Consider the following 22538-nt stretch of genomic DNA (forward strand, 5'->3'; position numbering starts at 1 on the left):
GTGAAGTGATGTGTTTAGCACTTAAGCAATTTCTGCTATTCGTGAGAGACATCACGTTCTCATACGGATGAACAGTTCAGTGGTGGTGGCTTCAATCATCAGGGAGGTTCAGGCTTGCCTAGCGCCTCCATTTATGGATAGATCAGTGGCTTCTCTCGATAAAGACAGTTCATGTACCTGGCAAAATGAACCGTGAAGCCGACATGCTGTCCAGAGGGGGCATTATAGATGCATCCTGGCTGCATCCTGTAACGGTAAACATGATTTGTAGCCTCTTTGGAAAGCGGAATTCAACCTCTTTGCTTCATAGAAGAATACATACTGTTTTTCTCTCTCATGAGCGCTCCCCTGGAGGGAGATGCACTGTCTAGCAGCTGGCCACGAGGGAAGTATGCATTGCCTCCCGTTAAGCTATTGCCACTATAGTGCTGCAGAAAATCAGGGAAGTGAGAGCCACCCTCGGATTGGTGGTGCCAAAGTGGCCCAATCAGCCAGGTCCAGTCTGGAGCTGGTGAACCTATCGACATTCCCTCCATCGCAGATTCCATTGAGGAGAGACCTCCTGTCCCAGGCAGGGGACACCCATCTGGCACCCCAGGCCAGGGTTATGGGCAAAATTCGGCAAAATTAATCTTTTGGCCACTACATTTCTCTCCACGCTTACTACCGTCAATGTTTCGATTGTTTAAAATATCAATATTTTGCCTGTGATTACAGTACAACAGTTGTTTCTTTAAGCACGTGGAAGCCGATGCCCACTCCTGCTTTGCATGAAACTTTAAAAACAATGTGTGCTAAATAATTAACCTGTCAATGTAATGAATAAATGTGTGGCTGTGGATGTAGTCTCCACCCACTGCATTTTATTGTGTCATATTTAATTGGTTTACAAGAAAGGTTTTTAGGAGTGGCAATGTCACAATGTCGTAAAGGCAGCACGCCTCTCGTGTATGCGTTTTACATTCAAATAGCTGTAATTATTTCCCAAAAAGGAAAAACTCATGTGAACACTGTCAGGTAGTAATTATTAAAAAGTTACCACCATCAGTGTAAATGTATGAGACTGAAATGTGTCAAAGAACTGATCTGAATCCAGTGGTGTCTAAATTCAATCTCCCCATGGACCCCAGTCCCCAGGAGGTCTATATATGTTAGTTTTCTTTGTCAGTTGTAAGGTGGTAAGAATTTCCTCATCCTCATGGAAAACAGGACATTTTGGTGAGTACCATAACTCACCATTTGAAAGAATGTTTTTGCTGATCGCTTCCATACAATTATTTAAAAGGTGGATGATCATTGCTGATAAATATGTTATTTAATTTATTATTATTGTTATCACTATAGGCCTCCAGAATTTATTAAAACGATTAACTCAAAACAATGTTGAGAACAGAGTTGTCTTATTGAGAATTTTTTTTATAGGTCTATATAAATCTTTTGTGCACTACTTCCAGTATTTACTTGTTGGATTGGTTAGCACTTTCAGTTCAAATTCCTTTCCAAGTTAATACTGCAAAGATTAGATCAGGGCCCGTATTCATGAAAAATCTTAGCGCAAAGAGTTGCTAGTGACAAAATTCTACGGTAACTCTGTTTAATTTCTATCAAATACGTTGAAATTAACAGCATGGTAAAAAATATATAAATTAAATATATATATATATATATATATATATATATATATATATATATATATATATATATATATATAGTGTATGCTTGAGTACCTTAAAACAGGAAACAATATATGTGCAATTTCAAACGAGTAATGACCCTATACTTAAACGCGCTCTTTTTTCCTTCTGGACCAGCCAACCAGTCACAGTCTTTAAAAGAATGTGTGATAAATAGCAACGGGGTCAGCCCCGCCTCCTCACTGAGATACAAGTTTTTGTCTTTTCGTTGCGCAGAGTTGCTCTCATATTGGTCATGAGTTGTTTTTAAGATAGGACTCCTGCGTAGAAGTTTTTAAGCTAAATTAGGAGTTTTCTTATAGGATTCTTAGAGGCCCTAAAAATACTGGCCCATGTGTTCAACAAACCAGTAAAGAATGGTATTCAAACCTTAATCTTGTCTCTAAGGAAGTGAATAGATTGTGGAAGAGATTAATGTTGTACTTCTTTCAGAATCACCCTATTAGATTCATGCATTATGATGCATTACATTTACAGTATGAAAGGAGTTATTAAAATTATACTTTAAAACTACCTGCCTATTAGTGCCTAATCTTGTGCAGGTCCCCCTTTGTGGTACAAAATAGCTCTGAGGCAGAAAGACCTCTTAACACGTCTTCTAGTACATGGCTATAAAACTGCTTCCAGCACCCTGCCATCCTCGTAAAGTGTATCCTGCTGCCATGCATGACATGACAGTTCACTTGCTCCCTGACAAGTGCCATTGCCGATATAATTAATGTAATTCACTTTAACTATCAGTGACTTTAATGTTGATACTATTGAATCCATAGTTACCTACACAAAATCGAGCAGAAAACTCAAAGACATGCCTAAACAACCCATGCAAAAACAATGTATTGAGGATATTTCGGTGAGATTGTTTTTAAAACAAAGTAGAAACTGCCCCCTTGTGGCAGATCTATAATCACATCTGTAGCCCCTGAATAGTGTTGTCGCATCTTAGCTTGGCAGGATTTAAAAACTTTAAATTATGCTTTGTTTATAAAAAACTATCTGAATCTGACATATTCAAAGTCAGCAATACAAGCTAATTAAATGTTTAGGATAAGACTACGCATAAATAATATTTTCTCCTAATTTTCCAATTTATTATAGACTGGCATCTTGTTGAAACAAGGGTTACGAGGCACATTAAAAAAAGTTGTACATAGCAATATTGTGACATCAAAAAAGCTTTTTAATATCTTAAAAGAAACAACAATAAAAAGACCAACAAGAATGTGAAAAATACAGACAGAAATCAAATACAGTGTGGAAAAAATACATGAGAAAGCGGTCTATTGCAATTAACCAACAGAGAGTGCTAAAAGGAGTAATTTTGAACAAAAAGGAAATACAAAAATATCACAAAGATTGTAAAGATTCATTATATAAACTACAAAACACAATTGGCTAGAACATGGCTTATGAAAACACTGTTTGTACTTAATATGACAAAATTCAATATTAAATAAATGGGTTGGTCAATAGCTAAGCCATATTCTGTTAACACACACAAAAGTATATAAACTAAAATAGAGAAATTAAATGGAAAAATTAAAAGAACAAAACAACAAATAAATATAATGATCAGCAGTACTCACATTATAATCTGAATATTTTTTTGGTGTAATGGGCGAAACACTCCCATTTGTTGACACAAAATAGAAGAAAAAAACAGATTTAATTCTTGCAGTTAAGTCACCACATGAATCTCTGTGCATCGTTACTGTCAGGCCACTTGAATGTTTTGTATAGAAATATATATAGTGCAGCTGCATTAACTACTGTGTAAAGGCCGAATTCAAGCATGAGTCTGAGCAGAGACGGTAGAGGGACATGTATGCGGTATAACAGATAGGGTAAAATAAAGTATCGAAACTCCAAAAGTTTCTGTGGAATGGTGGCCAGCACCAGACACACGCAGAATGCCAGATACCAAAACAATGACTTGTGTTTTAAAGTATCAAGAAAGTTCCACATTGCAAAGACATATCCAGGGATCAGCAGGAAACGCACAAGGTCCTGTCTCTGGAAAATCCTTTTCCATACATAAAACGGATAATGTCTGTTGTCTGCAAGAAGGTATTTGTGAACAAATGTGAATTTCCAAATCAAAACCAAGAAGATGATCATAAGTATGAGATAAGTTAAGGGTTGCTTGCGCAAGGACTGGAAAAACTTGACCACTCTTTGGTAACTCAGGGAGGTTGGGAGAGAGAATATGAGTGTAAATGACAAGAAGTAGAAAATCTGCGGAAAGTTCAGACAAGCTTCATGACTGCTTCGATCACCGACCACAATGCCATTGTTCAACACTATAAAAAACAGAAAACCAGAAGCTAGGACCATATATGGCCATGTCGATAAGACCACATATTTGATATTGTTAGCTGTTCTAACGAAGTCCAACAGAAAACGTATAACTCTCATTAACCCACTGATGGTCAGAGGGACCTGGGAGAGCGATTTCTCATCTCGCTTCTTTGACAGTTCAGTCCGCCAGCTTTCGTCCAGTTTTTGTGCCACCACAGTGCCAGCGCAGAACGCCACCCAGATTATGTTGGTTTGGCGAAAGAGGATGGCGCAAATGCCAAGCAGCGCTGCTGTTTTATGGCATCCGTACAGTGCCATGAGGTACATGAACAGAGTGAAGAATGTAGAACCTGAGTCAGTGTAGTACAGGAACGTGTAGAAGTAGAGCACAGGAAATGTGGACAGAGTCAGGGAGGACAACATTCTGCGGGCTGCAAATTGGGACTGAAGAAAAAGAGAGTGCAAGAGAACAAGCGCATGACATTGAATGGTTAATTATACCTATTTATTTCATTTTTTATTTATATATAAAAAATATATATAAATGGCAAATTGGTTATGATGTAAACTAATTTACAGTGAGGGCCAGTGAGACACAGAAATTTTAACAATGATTGTAACGTTTCCACTTCATGTGCGAGTATCCAATTAGATGTTATTTTATAAATAAATACAAAATACGATCTATTTTTTATTTTCATTCAATTTTAAATGACTGCTAGCTTACTGAAATATCAAGTTTTTCTATTGTTTTCGTCTCACGAAATACTGAGCAATACATCACTGTCACACACCAATTGCATTATAAAGCAACACCTCACATCTAACATTTAATGATTGATAAAAGAAATTATCACATTGTTACAGTAAAGATTAACTTTAATAATATTACAAAAAATTAGTTGAAATCAAAGACCTTAGGGTGCAGTCTGCAGATGATCAGATAGATGATATATAGATTCCCAGTGTTGAAAAGTAGATTGATAAATCGCAGCATGGCAGTGGAGCAGACAATTTTGCCCTTTAGATCAAACAGCCACATCACAGGCTTGATCAGACCCACTGATGCCAAATAGAGACCAGGGAGAGTGGTAATCATCGGATCCCACTGTTGACACATTAGACTCAATGAAAATAGAAACACAAACAAACTGACGAACAAAATTCGTCATTGAGCAACATACCTCATTAAACTTCCCTTCGCAGTACTTCTGAGCTTGAGGGACATGGAATAACTCATCCATGTAAGGATCCCTCTGTTCCCGTGTGATTTTGGAGAACAAAAGGCATGATATTAGGATGTTTATGCTGCACAGAGCTGTGAAGATGTGAAGCTCAAATCTCTCCATACTGATTCAAACGCACAGAAAACCTCGATATTTTATAATACACGCGTTATATAGTAATGGAGTGATTAAGGAATATCGCGCATTCCTAGAGCTCAAAGATCAACTAGAGTAAAATAATTATAAAACAGCATACAGTACATGTTCATTTTTTTACAGCTTAAAGCTCGTCACAAAATATAGTCTGTACGGAAACATTGAACAGTTAAACAATAGTTCCGCGTCGATGTTGTCACAGTATTTAAATCTATTATATTCGCGTGATTTAATATAGACGTTTTCTATTTAATAACAATGATATTTTTTATAATGTAAAGTAAATTATTGATGCGTCATAAACGGAAACCATTTGATTACAGAAAACTACAAAGTAAGGACATTATTTTGGTCAATTTTACGTGACAAATTCCAGACTACTTCCGGCTATTTGGTAACGCCCATTTATCTATTATTTATTTTGTATTTTTTCTTTAGTGGTCTTGGAGTTTTTAAAGTAATTGTTTTGATTGAAACTGCGTAACGTATGCATACGTTCTACACACAAAAAGTTTAACATATGTCGGACTCGGACCATTTGCAACAGTATATGATGGTGTCACATTATTTTAATTCCGTCTGTGGGCGGCACATGAACTGTGTGTAGTTGAATCGTATTTCGCTGTGAAAACAGTTAAGAATAATAATTAAAATGCATCGTATGCATGATTTAGAGCTATTTCCGGAATACACAGTAACTCAGCTGCTATTTAAAGATCTAAAGAATGCGGCAGAGTTGAGAAAAATGGCAGTGAATAGTGAAATAAGAGGCGCTTTGATTAACCCAACAATGGTGAGAGCACATGCTAGTTTTTTCTGACTGTTAACAAACTGCTCGCTAAGTTTACCTTTCTTCTGCTGCCATGTTCTGAACAATGTCTATGCTTATTTCGATCAATAGTATGATATTCAAACAGTACGTTGGGAAACCTTGTTAATATTACGGTGTATAACTGGTAAAGTAATCATCAGTACCATTGTAAACGTTACTTTTTTATCTGACACATCAAGGTGTACACAGTGTTTTGTCGAATGCCTTAGAACGGAGGATTCAACTTTAAATCGTGCTGTTTTGCAGCAATACTATATTTTGTTTTCGATGTTATTTACATATTTGATTATTTTTGTATAGATTGTGGATGCATTCCAGATTCTGGTTGCCGCAAATAAAGCGGTACATCTGTACAAAAATGGAAAAATGAAGACCAGGAGTCTGTACTCTGAAATAATTTTTAATCTATCACCAACAAACAATGTAAGTTGTTCCTAGGACAGTAGTTCAGTTGTTATATGCTATATGAATAGACTGTTCAGTTTTTAATGTGACTTTTTTAACATTATGCTTTTTGGACCTTTTAAAAGATATCTGAAGCTTTCAAAAGGTTTGGGATCTCAGACACTGACAACGCTGTTTATATTGTGTTAGTACACAATAAAGAAGAAACACTCAATGTTGATGACATCATCGCAAAGGTGGATGGACAACAGATCGATGTTGATCAAGTGTCTGAATTGACTGATGCTGCAATAGTTAAAAAGGTTTGTTTCTTTATAGACAATGATGTCAATGAATTTGAGATGAATCTGGCATTTATTTGACATGTACTTCTTTTTTATACAGCTATACAAAGTTGCACCAATGGAGGAAAGGTGTGGGAGTTTGTTGGATGCTGTTGTGTGCAGGATGGCCACAAAAGATGTTGCATAGTTGTTGGTCTTTCAACAAATGTCTATTTATTTGACTCATACTGAGTCTCCTGTGTTTTTATGTTGTTGTCCTTTATTAAATAAATAACTGGTAACATAAATGTATCTTTAAAACACATATTGCAAGATATTGGTTTAACAGTATTTTGGAAAAATTTCAAATGTTTAAAGACTGCTGACTAAAGTATGATTTAAAAAAAATTTCAATGGCACTTAGAATGCCTTTACCTTTGGATATTCCCAAGCAAATGCTTAAACTCATTTAAATTGACCTCGATTGACTTTAAAATCTTTAATGCACCACTGAGGCAAAAAATATTAATAATATTTGGATATAAATGTGTCTTGTTTTGTGCACATACTGGCTGGGCTCAGATTGATATTACTGATTTGAACAGATATAAATTTAGGAGTATAGTATAAGGTAAAAGTATTGTATACTTCTTTTTGTTACAGTGTCAATATACAAAAGCAGATGCATAAATATAATGTAATCATCCCTCTGAATAACTTTTCCCCAAAATTCCCAAGTCGACCAAACCCCATAACCCCTATCTCCCAATTGGTATATTAATTTATAAATAATCTAATAAGTGTACAAAAAACAAATATCTAATTTACTTACTTTCAAATTAAAGCAAGAACATAAAATGAAGAGATTTACAACTGTTCTTTGATTAATGAAATAGTATCTTGCCAGCCTGAGAGCTTTCTGGGAAGCTCCATATTCGCAAAGTCCAAGAAATAGTGCATCCATTAAGTGTGGAGGAGTATTGTTTAACTTAATAGATATGACAATGGGGTATGTCACCTACAAATTGTTGTTACAGGAGCGTCATATAAGAGGGCAAAATAAAGTTGCAGATTTGACAGCAGTTGCATGATAAATAAAGTTCCTTGATAAGTAGAAGGATGATAAGCTATGAATGTCAAACATGGAACAGCCAAACTTACATTATCTTCCATGCATCTACCAAAGTGTTTTACAAGATAATAACATTTCAATACTTTCTTATGTATTTAAGTGATTTCTCATCTAACAGTTCATATGTAAAAAATACAATATTTGTAACAAATTAATTGAAAATGTACATTTTATTGTTTTGCCCATACAAGAATATTTATAAAAACACCAGTCAAAAGTTATTAAGACTCTTGAGGAACATAAACATCAAGTTAACTAATTTACAATTATGAACGATACAAGACACCATTAGGTTTTACAAAACATAAGAATACAGCATAATGTTCAGGTTTCTCTTTGATACGATAAGAGTGAATGAGGACTAGGGCTGCCAAACTCCATAAAATAAATAATAACATTTATGTAGTTTAATGACTTTTGAAGTTATACAATACACAACTAAAATTTCATTTGTCCATAGTGTTGATTTGCACTTCGGCACAATTGATATTATACAGTATGTCACATTTAATGCCGTTGATCTTTTTGGTGCTTGACAGCCCTGTAGACATAAAGCGCATTGAAATGACATGGTGTTGAGTAGATGACATTTCAAATTTTTGAGTAAAAAATATGTTTGTTTGAGTTAAGTTAAACTAACTTAATCAGAAAAGTTGTTAAGCTCATCTCTGCCAATGTTTCCTCCGCTAAGGATGACCACAACATTCTTGTCGTCAATGTCTGGTATTCTGTTATTTACTATGGCAGCAAAGGCTGCAGTGCCTGATGGTTCAACAACAAGGCCGGCTGTATACAGAGTAGAAACAGCAGATTTGATCTCTTCATCAGTTACCAGCACGATTTCTTCCACGTATCTCTGACACAGCTCATATGGCAACACACCTGAAGTGAACCCAAACATAATTTCAGATGAATAAAGTCTGAATCTTGAACAACTTAACATTTGATATTCACTGTATTGACAAATGATGTTGAACAACCGTTAACTTAGAGATATTAATTCTGTCATTTACTCACCCTTTTGTCATTTCAAACCTTTCATGACTTTCTTCCGTAGAATATTAAAGAAGATATTTTGAAGAAAGTTGATAACCGAACAGCCCTGGACCCCACTCACTACTATTGTATGGACACAAAAGCAAGTGAATGGGGTCAAGTAAACATTTTTCAAAATAACTTTATTTGTGTTCCTTGGAAGTAAGAAAGTCATACAGGTTCGAAATTACAAAAAGGTGAGTAAATGATGACAGAATTTTTATTTTTGGGTGAACTATCAGATCTCATACCAGCGAATGGTGGGGCTAGCCCAGAAGCAATGCTTTTGGCATCCATGCCGACAGGCTTTTTCTCAATGAAGCTCTTGTACATTGTACATGCTATTGAGAAAATTAAATTGAGTCAACAAAATTCATTCAACGCTAGATTTTAACATCATCTCAACAAAATCGGAGTGAAGCTTTGATTATGCAAAAGAGGCTGCAACAATGCTATGGTGTTCATTGCTATTTAGTTGGAATTTAGAGTGTTCAGAGGTTTTAATACATTTTCATTTTAGTATGTTGCTATGGGATGCTTGGGTTTTATGGGTGGTTGTTTATTGACCCAAGAAACCAATTCAAGTCTCTTATTTTCTAGTATATTTCAGTTAAGTTTTTTCCCCCACAGTTTTAACCAGAATTATCATACTGCCAAACATCATAAATCTAATTCCTTACACTACTCGCCATCCCTCAACATGCCACAGAATTTGGGTAATCATTCTTTCCAAATATAAGCAAGACAGTCTTTTAAAGGCAAGCGATGCATCACAAGACACAAAAAGAGAAACTCTCAAACATCACAATATTGTGCTTTAAATGCTCACCTCCTTCTGGTTCCACTCCATAAATTCTTGTATTCTCACATCCAGACAATTTGATGGCAGCTGCCACACCAGCCAGTAGCCCACCTCCACCACAACAGACAACAACTACGTCTGGATGTGCTATAAAGTCCAGAATCTCAAAACCTAAGCTATCATTGAATGTTATGTTAGTACAATAAATTAATTCAAACTTATACAATTAATCACAATGAATGGGCAGACTACTTCTTAGACATGTACTTACCTGGCATGGCCTGCTATAAGATCGGGGTCATCATATGGATGCAAGAAAGTCATTCCGTCCTCTTGAACACATCGGTTAACAACATCCATGAGACGTGGAGTTGGTACTCTTTCAACCTCAACTCCAAACCTCTACAGATACAATATTTTGTTATTGATTCAACTAATAAATAGCTGCATCTGAACAGTGTGAAAATCTGAAAGTTAAATACTTGTATGAGTGCAGATCTGGAGATGGGTGCAGTTTCGGGCATCACCACTTTGCCTTTTGATATATAATGCTTACAGGCATATGCAAATGTCTTCCCATAATTCCCAGCAGACATGGTCACAAAACGGCCCCCTTTCGGTCTTCTGGCAAACTGGTTGGCAACACCTCTTATCTTAAATGAACCTGGTTGAGTAATTATCTTTTAGATGATAAATTATGCATGCAAATGTATTGGTATCAAACATTCTGTTATGTAATATTGGACCATGAACCCACCCGTCCTCTGCATGTTCTCCAGTTTGATGTGAATCTGTCCAGAGATGTTGAGTGGCAGTGTGGTTTGGCACCATGAGATCATCGGAGTACGGATGACATCCAGCGGGCTACATCTGACAGTTTCATGTGCCTCTCTGAGCATCTCTACAGTAATGCTGTCTGCTGAGAAATCTCCCATTTTTCTTGTTGGATCAGATAAACATTGCCAGAGGTTGAGTATAACTCCTAAACTAATACGATCCAACTTATGTGTATTTCTATAGCCTTTTTCACCATTCTGCATCGTTTCAAAGCCTCTAATACACAAATCAATTTTAGAACAACAGTACAGGAAGAAGGAAAATAATGAAATAACAAATATTATATTAACATAAATGTATAATATTATTGCTTTTATGTATTTACCATACTTGTAATTTACACGGAAAGTAAGTTTAACAGTCAATTTGTTGAATACTTCATATATTTTCTATATTTCACTATGATTACAACAAGTGATGTTAGTATGACTGAATTTGACCATAAGAGCGCATTGTAGATACTATTTATTCACTAATGTCTATACTAAAATGACAGGACTTCAAAAAAGTCCCATAAGTATACAACAAAACAACTCCTAAATAACAGCAAGTGTTGTATCGCACTATTGCTTTAGTAAAACAACGTAATGAATAAGGCATTACCAGAAAATAGCACGTGCAATCCAAAATGAATGAATTATATTGCATCAAGACAAAACAACGGTAATATTAAAGGAAACTCGAGTGGCACCGATAAACTACTGGTTCTGCACGCGTGGCTGCACCGTGCAATGGGCGGGGCGTATATGACAGCAAATATCGCGAGAGAAGACTGTTCAGTATGCTTTCATATCTCTCTCGCGGAACTTAAATGGAAGCGCTTGCTAGGCTGCTTAAATCCTTTTTAGGGTTCCACTGTGACCCAGTCTGTGAAAACATAAAATAATCTAACATATGTAAACATTCTGTCAAAATAACCATGATTTAGGAGGATTCTTAAGATTTAGAATAAAACGAGCCATCCGTAGGACATACTGGCAGAAAAGGAAACAGGACGTAGCATTCCACGTTGCTATGACAACACGTTGCCCTCGCAAACCTGTCAAAGTAATAAAAATGATTTCTACATGATTTAAGAGGTACAAAGTTGGTTACTTTCTTACCCTAAACAATTCCAAAAGAGTTAAACAAATATAATTGTTTTGCCTTACTGTTTCAAAACGTTTAAAAATCACTAAACACTTACAAACCTATTTACTACATATGCCTGCTAAGATAAAATAAACGTGACGCAAATTGTAAACTGTTAACATTTAAACACCACATATTCAATTGAATGTGAAGCTGGTGCTGTTTATTCCAATAACAGACGTGGCCGACGCAAAGAACTGTAGGTTATCTCTAGCAACGAAGGATACAGCTCATGTATCATCCGAATTCCTGTAAAAGAAGGTCGCATTTGAAGGGTGCATCCGGAGAGTCCTACCTGATTTAATGAAACGTGTCAGCCTCGGACGTAGCAGCCTTCAAATGAAACCTCTGGAGTACACAGCCTTACAAAATGAGGCACAGACCAAGGCTAGGTCCCAATTCGGAGGCTGCGTTCTTTGAAGGCTGCATTTTAAGATCACAGTAGAAGGCTGGTAGGGCTGTCCCGATTCAAAGGTTGATCAAATGCAGCCCCATAATGCGACCTATTTTCCGCTGGTTTTTGAGGATGGATGAATGTATCCTTCACAGCACTAGGATAAATAATGTATAGACAAGTGTAAAGCTTGTTTGAATCTGTGGTATAGAGATATCTCCATTATTGGATAAAGTTTTCTTGCAAAAATGGAGTGCATATCTAGATTTATTTACCCAGTTTACGCAATTTCACTTCCCAAGAATGGCATTAAAGCTATAAACAGATCACATCAATTGCTTTTATTGACCAAATAACAAACGTCTACAAAAGCCCTTTTTGACAATGAACACTGAATATCACTGAAGAACAATGAAGATTAATTTGATGTCACCATTATTGTGGTCAGTGTTCACTTTAGTTGATGTCTTGACAAATACATTGCATTATGCTATGCATTGTATCTGAGTATGTGCAATTCCTTGGAATTGAGCTCATGACCTTGAAGTTACTACTGCCATACTCTTACCACTGAGCCACAGAAAAGCACACATTGAAAGCTCACACTTTAATGAGATGTGATCACCTCTGACTGTTTAGATATTTGCCGTAGCAAATGAAAGTGTTAAAAGACTAGCTGTTGAGTTGTTGCTTTCTGAGCATGACTGAGTGGAGTCGATTTTATATTTGATCAATAGCCTTAGTCCTGCCACGTAAATTATAAGTGATTTTAAGAATTTTAAAGCTGCTGAATCACACAGATGCCCACACATCAAGATTCACTGTATGAAACTCAACAATGGTGACAATCAACAAAAGAAAGCTTCATGCTGCAATGCATGCTGGGTAACATCATAATACTAAACTCATTCATGACTCCCAGCATGCATTGCAGTTAACCTGAATTAGTTTGATGATTGTCACCATTGTTTAGGTGTGTATTATTAATGTTGATGTCTAGGTGTAATCTGAACACACACATTTTTACATGGCACATGTCCTGTTAACTTTTCTTTTTGTCATTTCATTGTAGAATCTTTCTCAAACCCATAAACTCTTTAAATAACACTTAAATATAAAAAATGCATTAACTTATAAACTAATATTATTTCAAAGTAATCAATATTGATAAATATTTGGTAGACTTTATCTAATTTCTTTAAGTGTGTCATGACGGATAGCTGATAAATTTCGGTACTCTTTACTTAAAAACATAGAATAAAATCTACTTAATCTAATCGAGTGGAAATCCTTGCCTCAATTTTCTTGAGTAGATTCAGAAAGTTTACATATAGTTAAGTTTGCTACCTAGTATATGTAAGTAAATTTAATGAGAGAAATGAATATGGTCTATGCTTTACATATTGGATAATACTGGATGTATAATTTCGTTTGAGAATTTCTGTTCCAAATTCAACATGATAAAAACAATATGAAAACATTGTCAAAGCAGTCCCTCAATTGATAATCCAGATGTCAAACAGTCTGTCTCATGTAATGCCTTGCTTTTCAAAGCTTTTGGTTAAATGAATTGCGATCACCACTTTAAATTTACCCAATACAATTATTCGTAAATCTTTTGTTAAATAGCTGCATCCTTGTTCTTCAAAAAAAAATGAAATGATGAAATAAAAAAATTGAGAACTAAATATCTTACATTTCCAATTCCTCCTAAGGTAAAGGAAGTCAATTTTAAAATCACTCTGGGTATCTATCCTTCAAGAGAATTTTTGAGATGGGGTATTAGTAGCCTATAGGCCTACACTGTAACCGTTGCTCATTTTGTGTTGATAAAATTGAAACAACCGAACATCTCTTTTTTGCTTTTTGGGAGGAATTGCATTACAGGTTATTTCCTAAATTTGAAAATCTTCCTGAGTTAACAAAGAACCATGTTATGTTTGTTTTTAAGGGATAAAACACACGATTTAGTTAACGCAGTTCTTATTCTTGCAAAACAATTTTTACATAAATGTAAATTTCTGAAGACAATTCCCAATCTGTATTTCTTGTCACTCAAGTCTATGAAGGAGAAAAATGCTATTTGTTTGTGTAATTTAGTGGAGGATTTGGAACTTGCGGAGAACCCTAGTGTGTGTTATTTATTATTTATTTATTTTTTTCCCTCATATTGCGTAATTGCAGTTTTTACAAGGAAAAAAAGGGTTTTCTAGGTATGTAATAATTATTATAAATTTTTTTGTATTGTAGTGCTTGTCTGATGTCTATTTTCTACTTTGCTCTTTGCCAGGTCACTTCTGTCTGTAATATTTGGAATGTTCAGTTAATAATAAATAAAAATAAATGCATTCTTGATTTGGCAATGCCAATTCATTGCGCGCCAGTAACGGCTTGAAATGTTTCAATAATCATTCAAAACTTTAGTTCACAAAAACGGTCCATTTCAGTGTTTTAAAATGTATGATGTTGTTAATTAAAATTATTGGTGCATTTTTTTGTGTTTTAAATGTATAAGTTTGGTTCATTTAATATACTGGTGGTCTGATTTAATCTACATAAACGTGTCATATTGTCCAAAATAAAATATATTTTTTTCTGGCTCCGTGTTTGTTTAAAAGTCAGAAACGTCTCTTCTGTGTCCTGCTGCTGTCACCATGCAACATGAGCAGCATGTGATAAAATTAGTTATGGAAATCCTCTTCGAGGTAAGGGCGTCTCATTTTAGTTCGGTTCTTGGACTTTTGAGGCTGCGTGCTTTGAAGAACAATTCCTTGTTTTTAAGTCCGCGAATTTAGAAAATTACAGCCACCGATCGGGATATCAAGAATAGCGACTTATGGTGTTACAGCTAAAGGGGTCCTACTAGGAACATGATGATTTATTGGCGCTGGTCTTTGTTACCGGTCGAGCGATGTTTTGACGGGGACTTCAATCATGGCGACCTTCATGATAGATCCACGAGATCATGACGCGTCATAACTTGTCTGTTTAACTTTATTTCAGCACATATTTAGTGCAGATGCAATGGGTTTAGTAAGACATGTCGTGTGTGCAATGTCTGGAGGGGTCGACAGCTCCGTTAGTGCTCTTCTACTCAAAAGAATGGGTAAGAATTCACACTGTCTCTGTCACCTAATTTTGTTACATGACTATTCATACTTAAATCGAAAAAAAACCCCCGCGATTACATGATTGTGCTTGTGTTGTGATTACACAGTAAAACGAAGTAATAATTTCTATGATAAAATATCCATATAAGAAAATATTATACTTTCATTGTTTTTATTTTTAATAAGAAGTGGAAGGGAGCCATGTTTTATTAATAATAAATATATAAAAACTTTTCTTTTATAAAAGTAACAATTATATAAAAAAAGTCCACGTGATTTGATGCCATAGTTACACATCAGCCAATACAGGTATACCTGTGCATCTTACGCAGTCATCATGGCAAGTTGCTGTATTTTTAAAATATGTGTAAAACGACCATAAAACACAGGGAAAATCCTGACTCATTCCTAATTCGAGCATCCATCCATCTATCCATCCATTTTCTTCCGCTTATCCTGGGCCGGGTCGCGGGGGCAGCAGTCTAAGCAGGATGCACAGACTTCCTTCTCCCTAGACACTTCCTCCAGCTCTTCCAGGGGGACACCGAGGCGTTTCCAGGCCAGCCGGGAGACATAGTCCCTCCAGCGTGTCCTAGGTCTTCCCCGGGGTCTCCTCCCGGTGGGACATGCCCGGAACACCTTCCCGGGAAGAAGTCCAGGGAGCATCCGGAAAAGATGCACGAGGCACCTCAGCTGTCCCCTCTCGATGTGGAGGAGCAGCGGCTCTACTCTGAGCTCCTCCCGAGTGACCGAGCTTCTCACCCTATCTCTAAGGGATCGCCCAGGCCCCCCTTGGAGAAAGCTCATTTCGGCCGCCTGTATCCGCAATCTTGTCCTTTCGGTCATGACCCACAGCTCATGACCATAGGTGAGAGTAGGAACGTAGAATGACCTGTAAATCGAGAGCTCAGCCTTGCGGGTCAGCTCCTTCTTCACCATGACAGACCGGTACAGCAACCGCATTACTGCAGAAGGTGCACCGATCCGTCTGTCAATCTTCCGTTCCATCCTTCCCTCACTCGTGAACAAGACCCCCAGATACTTGAACTCCTCCACTTTAGGCAGGGACTCTCCACCCACCTGAAGTGTGCAAGCCACCCTTTTCCGACCCCTCCTTGGACTGCCACCTTACCTTGGTGGAGGGTTTTGAGTACCTGAAAGACCCTAGGAGCTATGTTGTCAGGGGCTATATGCCCTGGTAGGGTATCCTAAGGCAAACAGGTCCTAGGCGACGGGTCAGACTAAGAGCGGTTCAAAAACCCTTATGATGCCAATTAATTGGAGGACCGTGACGTCGCCCGGCATGGTGCATCCGGGGCCCCACCCTGGAGCCAGGCCCGGGGTTGGGGCTCATATGCGTGCGCCTGGTGGTCTGGCCCCCCCCCATGGGGTCCGGCCGGGCTCAGCCCGAAGGAGTGACGTGGGGCCACCCTCCCGTGGACCCACCACCTGCAGGAGGGACCGTAAGGTGCCGGTGCTTAGTGGATCGGGCGGCAGTCGAAGGCGGGGGCCTCCACAACCCGATCCCTGGACGCAGAATCTAATTCAAGCATGCGAGTGTTAAATGACAGATTTTTGGATTAGAAATGTACCATCGAAAACTCTTAACTTTTATTTGTAAAGTTGTATAATGCAATCATACAAGATACAAGATCATTGGTTTATCTGTCTATTAGGATATCACGTGACCGGAGTGTTCATGAAGAACTGGGATACTCATGATGAGAGAGGAGTCTGTTCCTCAGAAAAGGACTGTGAAGATGCTTATAAAGTGTGTAAGATGCTAAACATGCCTTTCCATCAGGTGTCATATGTCAAAGAATATTGGCATGAAGTGTTCAGGTAAATGTGCAGTTTTTTTTATTTACAAATCACTGAATTCATAATGTTGTGCTTATTTTGTTCCTTCTTTTGATCTTTCTTTTTTTTCGTAGTAATTTACTTAGCGAATATGAAAAAGGGAGAACACCAAACCCAGATATATTGTGTAACAAACACATTAAGTTCAAGCACTTCTATCAGTATGCTGTCAATACCTTAGGTAAGTTTGGAGGAAGCTGTCCATTAGCAACACAAAGGTACTGTAATGGTTTCGATCCCAGGGGTCCCATATGTTAAATACAAAATTTATAGATTACATTTATCGTAAGAAAATTTGGATAAAAGTTCATGTAGATTTAGCAGGGACTGTAGCCACTTGGGAAATGTTAGTTATGAAATAGTATGTAGTGATTGCTGTAGAAAGTGGTTTAAAAGATACTTTTGAATGTTCAGTTTTTTGAAAGCCAGGAAGTCATGCATAATACATGTACGGTGTAATATTGAACACAGGTAAATTGTATTTTATTTGAAATCAACCAGTGGTGTTGAGACAGTTTGTTTGCAGATAATGCCAGTTTTATATGTGGCATCTGTCTTATTTTACATCACAGTCTTATTCTGAAACAGGTGCTGATGCCATGGCAACAGGACACTATGCCCGAACATCTCAAGAGGATGAGGAGGTTTTCCAACAAAAGTACACTCCACCTCTTCGAACCCTCTTCAGAGACCGATTTGAAATCAGAAAGGGTAAGTAAGTGTATTTGATATATGCTAGGTAACTGACACTTTCATTTTTTGTATTTTTTTTAAATCCCGCAAAGCTGAGTTCTATGTTAATATATTGCCAAATTGTGTTCCTGTCATTAGCTTTTGTGTAATTGGTTTTGTTTGTTCCCGCTTAAAAACTTGAATTATTTTTAAATCTTAGCGGTGCGGTTGTATCAGGGTGCTGATCGCTTGAAGGATCAAACCTTCTTCCTTAGCCAGATCTCCCAGGATGCTTTGCGACGCACATTATTCCCCTTGTCTGGACTAACCAAAGACTTTGTAAAGAAAATAGCGGCTGAGGCCGGCTTTCAGCATGTTCTGAAGAAGAAAGAGGTACTATTTATGAAACTATCTTCAATATCAAGAATCTCTTTATCAATTGTAATACGGAAGTGTTCGGTTGTAATTTAATATATTTACGTTCTTTCCTCCAAAAGAGCATGGGAATCTGTTTCATTGGAGAAAGAAATTTCGAGGAGTTTATCCTTGAGGTATGTGTTTGATACACCGTTTAGCCAAAAAATTACCGTAAATGTGTAATAAAATATGTAATAATATCATTTGCTAGTTTTACATGTTTGCCGACAGCCAAATAATTATCATTGTTATCAAAATTTTCATCTGATAAAGCTCTCACAGTGTCAGATGCAGTCTTAGAGTGTGGCTTCTCCTCTGTGAACCTACAATTTAAAACTCTGAATGAGTCTTCTTTCTGTGTTTTGTCTTTTCTGTTAAACAGTCTAACATTAATGACAACTCAGATCCCACAGTGTGGCAGTTTATCATGAAAAGTAGGTTGCAGTAAATTTTGGAGACAGTAATGCATGGAATGTGTATACTGTAAATACACACCCAATTTGGACACATATTATAGAGTTGACTGTAGTTATCATTATTCATCTATTTTAAATGCTATCAAAGTTATCAAGGTAACAAAGTTTAAAAAATTTATTTATGAGAAAAAGTATGTTTGTCAATAACCACAACCAACCTTTGGATCCAGTCTTCAGTAATCAGCCGTTTGTAATAAGTTGCCCATGCATGTAAAAGAAATGTAAAATTGAAAAAATTAAAGTGTCGGAACTAAAGATGCAGTCTATCAAAAGCAAATGCTCACCCAGACCTGCCTGAAACGCCTTGTGTAAACACACCCCGATAAATCTACGTCAGTTCGGGGTATGATATGACTTAGTCCTCCCAAATGTATACACAATATAGGTGGGCGAACCTGTCACTACAAATGGTTTGGAATCTGATGTTCCAAATATGCTAAAAGGCGTTACAGTTCCATCACACGCTTGCAGTATTCGACCAATTACTACGGTCTGGTTAATTGGCCAAACATAGCACACCTCGCTTTTCAGAGCTATGAGCTTTGTAAAAATCTGCGCGTTTCAGAGAGGCGAGCAAAGAGGAGATACAAACATGTACGGTATGTGGAAAATACAGCCTTTTTAACCTTAAATCGGGTAAACACATTGCCAATAAACAAGAATATTTTTGTCTTAGCCGTGTCATATGATCCCTTTAAATGTCCCTGTTTTGGACTGTATTCATGGAAAATTCTGTCAATCAATACATAATTAAATCCTCTATTATTATATAAAATTCCTTTATATTTCATTACAGTACCTAGAGCCCAAACCTGGAAATTATGTTTCTATTGAAGACGGGAAGATAATGGGACAGCATAAAGGTGAATATAAATATAGTATATACTGTATTTATTGATTCATATAATTAATCTCAAGGGGGTCTGTGGCATTTTATGGATTGCACATATTACTGTTTTTCCCTTAGGCTGGTTCACATCAACACTGGGGCAGAGGGCTAGAATAGGAGGGCAAAAAGACCCTTGGTTTGTGGTTGATAAAGACATCACAACTGGTGACGTTTTTGTGGTGTGTAACACATTATCAATACTTCTGTATTTTAATTACTACAAAGGTTGATTCATTTATAACATTTGGGAACACTTGCAGGGTCCAACAACTAACCACTCAGCACTGTTACGAGACACATTACAGACGGACCGCTTTCACTGGATAGCGGAAGAACCACCTTTTGAGCTCATCCGCACTCAGATGATGGAATGTCACTTTTGTTTTAACAACCGGATGCCTTTAAGTGAGTAGCTTACTGTCACCAGCATCATTTGTAATGTTTTGTGTTTTTATACTGTGTGAAAGATGTGAACCTCTCTTATAAGGAGACATTGAAGTAACGATATATATGTGGTCATCCCTGCTAATATAACTTTTCCCCTTTGGCAGCTCCATGCACTGTGACCTTAAATCTAGATGGCTCAGTGTGGGTAATGGTTAAACAGCCAATGAGAGCACTGACACCTGGCCAGGTACAGCAAAAATATATTCAGCGTGTTTGTTAAATTTACATTTATTAACTACATTCCTATTATATAGATATGATTGGTCATTTAGATTTTATTTGGGCATGTCTTTAGCCCAAAGACACTGTATTAGGATTCCTAGTACAATGACTACAGAATATTCCCTCAAAATAAGTAGAATTGACAAACCACGTGTGATTCACAAGACTGTGATGACGCATTAAAGTTTTTATATTTTCATTTTTTTACATTGTATGTACGTTTATAACACTTTACTTTATATTATAGTACCTTTGCATCAGATTACAAAAAATAGTTAACGCTTATGCGAGGGTGTTTCTTATCTCAATATCTCAATATATACATTCGTTATAGTCTCCCATTCACCGATAAAGAAGTTTCCCCGGCTGCTGAGAAACCCGGTAACGTGAAAAAGTTCCATAGCCAAAGACATTTTGTTTTACACATAAGAAATTTCAGTTTCATTGTCACATTATTTTCATGACTATAAAGCACCCAGTTAAAGTTATGCTTATAAATTACCATAATGCATCTGGGTGCTTTACTAAGACTTATTTTTATAATTGTTATTTTCGTTATTTTCATTAGAATATTGTTATTGCTGAACAATGTTTTTATTCTAATACAGTTTTAAAAACATTAAAATGCAATACTATTAAAATCTGCATAAATTTAAGAAAATACAACAAATGGTTAAACAATACCTGCTTTTCCTTACTTTTCCTTACTGTAATGTATAATTATAAACAAAAGGCATTACAACAAAAAATATGCAAAAATAATAATTCTTCCTTGCTTTTGGGGAGCTGTGCACCTATATAAATTATATAATTTCATATGATCATTTCGTTAACATAATATCTTGTAATTATAAACTAAAATAAAGTTGTGGTCTTTTTAACATGCTCAGATGCAAGTTTTACACAAAAAACCATATTAACATAAAGACCTGTGTCATAAATTAATATCTTAATTTTACTGTTTTTTTTACTTTGCAGTTTGCTGTGTTGTATAAGGGCGACGAATGCTTAGGGAGTGGAAAAATTATTCTTCTGGGACCCACAAAATACACTCTTCAGAGAGGTCAAAACTTGATAAACTGCACACCTAAAGGAACAAGCTGTTGTCATCCGGAGCCCATGAGCTGAGACCCTGCTCTGAAAACAATTTCTGAATAACACCATAGCAGGCTTGTGCTGTTCAAAGACAAACCAAACATTTTGGACTGTCAAAATGCAAAGACATTGAGACATAAGAGACAAGCCATGATAGCTTCTGTGATGTTTCAATGAATCTTTTCAAGTGTGATTTTTATGTAATTAATATGGAAATATATTCGTAGGCTATTATATAAAAACATTTTTATGAATTTGTAAATTGTTATAGTGACTTCATCGCGTTCTTACTTCTGAATAATTTGTGCAGCCTTCCAGAGAAATATTAAGCTAGTTTTAGTGTTTTTCAGTCCTGTTCTAAGTTTCGGTCAGTAGAGGGCGTACGCACATCTGTAATGTCGCCTACTAGAGACGCTCAAAATCTGCGGTACACGCAGCTATGGGATATACATTTCTATTACATAGATTCAGATTTATTGGCAGATATGTCCAAAGTCACTTTAAATAAGAGCATTCTAGTGAGCCAACAATAACTGTCTACAATATGTTTGTATAGGACGAGTTGAAGTGTTCATAGGAAAAAAGAACAACGGCAGCCTAGGTTTTTTCTTGGAGGTAAATTTAGAAATTAGAATTTAAAAATGATATATGATAAGTAAATTGTAATACTTTGACAATTTTAGGTAATTTAAAAATGCAAATAACAAGCTTTTTTGTAGATTTTCTTTTAAACAATGAATTAAGATCAGATTTTACGAATTAAATGTATGGTTTTTCAACTGCTTTCATTTTCAGATTTCACGTTATAAAGAACTAATTTATTGAACTCTGGGAGAAAAAGATTAACCTTTTAACACCCTTTTTTCGTTATTTCGTAATTTATTTTACGAGAAGCCTCAACTGAAAACCTAGTAATGTAACAAATAATGTAAAAACGTAATGTTAAAGTAACCACTTTTGGCTCAAATGACATTTTAAAAACATCCAATTATCCACCCTAGTTTCGTAAAATGCAATACATACCGTTTCAACTGAAGTAAAATAAATTAAGAAGAAATCTATACTACTTTAAACGAATTTTTATTTTTATGCCTTTATGTTTTATCAATGGTAACTAACTGTAATGGTGTAGTCATGGTTACAAA

At 36.3% G+C, this 22538-nt stretch overlaps 4 protein-coding genes across 7 annotated transcripts; 2 read left to right on the top strand and 2 right to left on the bottom strand.

The window, feature by feature from the left end:
* Positions 1 to 2866: 2866 nt before the first annotated feature.
* alg10 (ALG10 alpha-1,2-mannosyltransferase) lies at positions 2867 to 5527 on the bottom strand. The gene is made up of 3 exons (XM_056748468.1): positions 5177 to 5527; positions 4909 to 5100; positions 2867 to 4436 (listed from the first exon to the last, which is right to left on the bottom strand). Exons 1-3 carry the CDS (start codon positions 5339 to 5341, stop codon positions 3378 to 3380), a joined length of 1416 nt encoding a protein of 471 aa, XP_056604446.1. The 5' UTR covers positions 5342 to 5527; the 3' UTR covers positions 2867 to 3377.
* A 359-nt stretch (positions 5528 to 5886) lies between these two features.
* tprkb (Tp53rk binding protein) lies at positions 5887 to 8226 on the top strand. Its single transcript, XM_056748486.1, has 4 exons — positions 5887 to 6167; positions 6507 to 6629; positions 6737 to 6913; positions 6996 to 8226. Exons 1-4 carry the CDS (start codon positions 6027 to 6029, stop codon positions 7080 to 7082), a joined length of 528 nt encoding a protein of 175 aa, XP_056604464.1. The 5' UTR covers positions 5887 to 6026; the 3' UTR covers positions 7083 to 8226.
* Positions 8227 to 8376: 150 nt separating this feature from the next.
* Positions 8377 to 12183, bottom strand: srr (serine racemase). 4 transcript variants are annotated; one of them, XM_056748482.1, is made up of 8 exons: positions 11871 to 12057; positions 11284 to 11719; positions 10601 to 10782; positions 10326 to 10507; positions 10115 to 10245; positions 9871 to 10019; positions 9293 to 9382; positions 8377 to 8888 (listed from the first exon to the last, which is right to left on the bottom strand). In XM_056748482.1, the coding sequence occupies exons 3-8, from the start codon at positions 10776 to 10778 to the stop codon at positions 8647 to 8649; spliced, it is 972 nt and encodes a 323-aa protein (XP_056604460.1). In that variant the 5' UTR covers positions 10779 to 10782; positions 11284 to 11719; positions 11871 to 12057; the 3' UTR covers positions 8377 to 8646. The 4 variants fall into 4 exon arrangements, with proteins under 4 accessions (XP_056604460.1, XP_056604462.1, XP_056604461.1 ...); XM_056748484.1 differs by lacking the exon at positions 11871 to 12057 and having other exon boundaries at positions 8377 to 8547; positions 8647 to 8888; positions 11284 to 11741; XM_056748483.1 differs by lacking the exons at positions 11284 to 11719; positions 11871 to 12057 and adding an exon at positions 12107 to 12183.
* Positions 12184 to 15133: 2950 nt separating this feature from the next.
* Positions 15134 to 22219, top strand: trmu (tRNA 5-methylaminomethyl-2-thiouridylate methyltransferase). The gene is made up of 11 exons (XM_056749364.1): positions 15134 to 15311; positions 16992 to 17157; positions 17250 to 17356; positions 17764 to 17886; positions 18068 to 18240; positions 18345 to 18398; positions 19537 to 19603; positions 19708 to 19808; positions 19890 to 20034; positions 20181 to 20263; positions 21277 to 22219. Exons 1-11 carry the CDS (start codon positions 15230 to 15232, stop codon positions 21424 to 21426), a joined length of 1251 nt encoding a protein of 416 aa, XP_056605342.1. The 5' UTR covers positions 15134 to 15229; the 3' UTR covers positions 21427 to 22219.
* The last annotated feature ends 319 nt before the right edge of the window (positions 22220 to 22538 follow it).

The sequence above is a fragment of the Triplophysa dalaica genome, chromosome 5 (genome assembly GCF_015846415.1).
Source record: "Triplophysa dalaica isolate WHDGS20190420 chromosome 5, ASM1584641v1, whole genome shotgun sequence".
In the NCBI taxonomy this organism is placed as follows: Eukaryota; Metazoa; Chordata; class Actinopteri; order Cypriniformes; family Nemacheilidae; genus Triplophysa; species Triplophysa dalaica.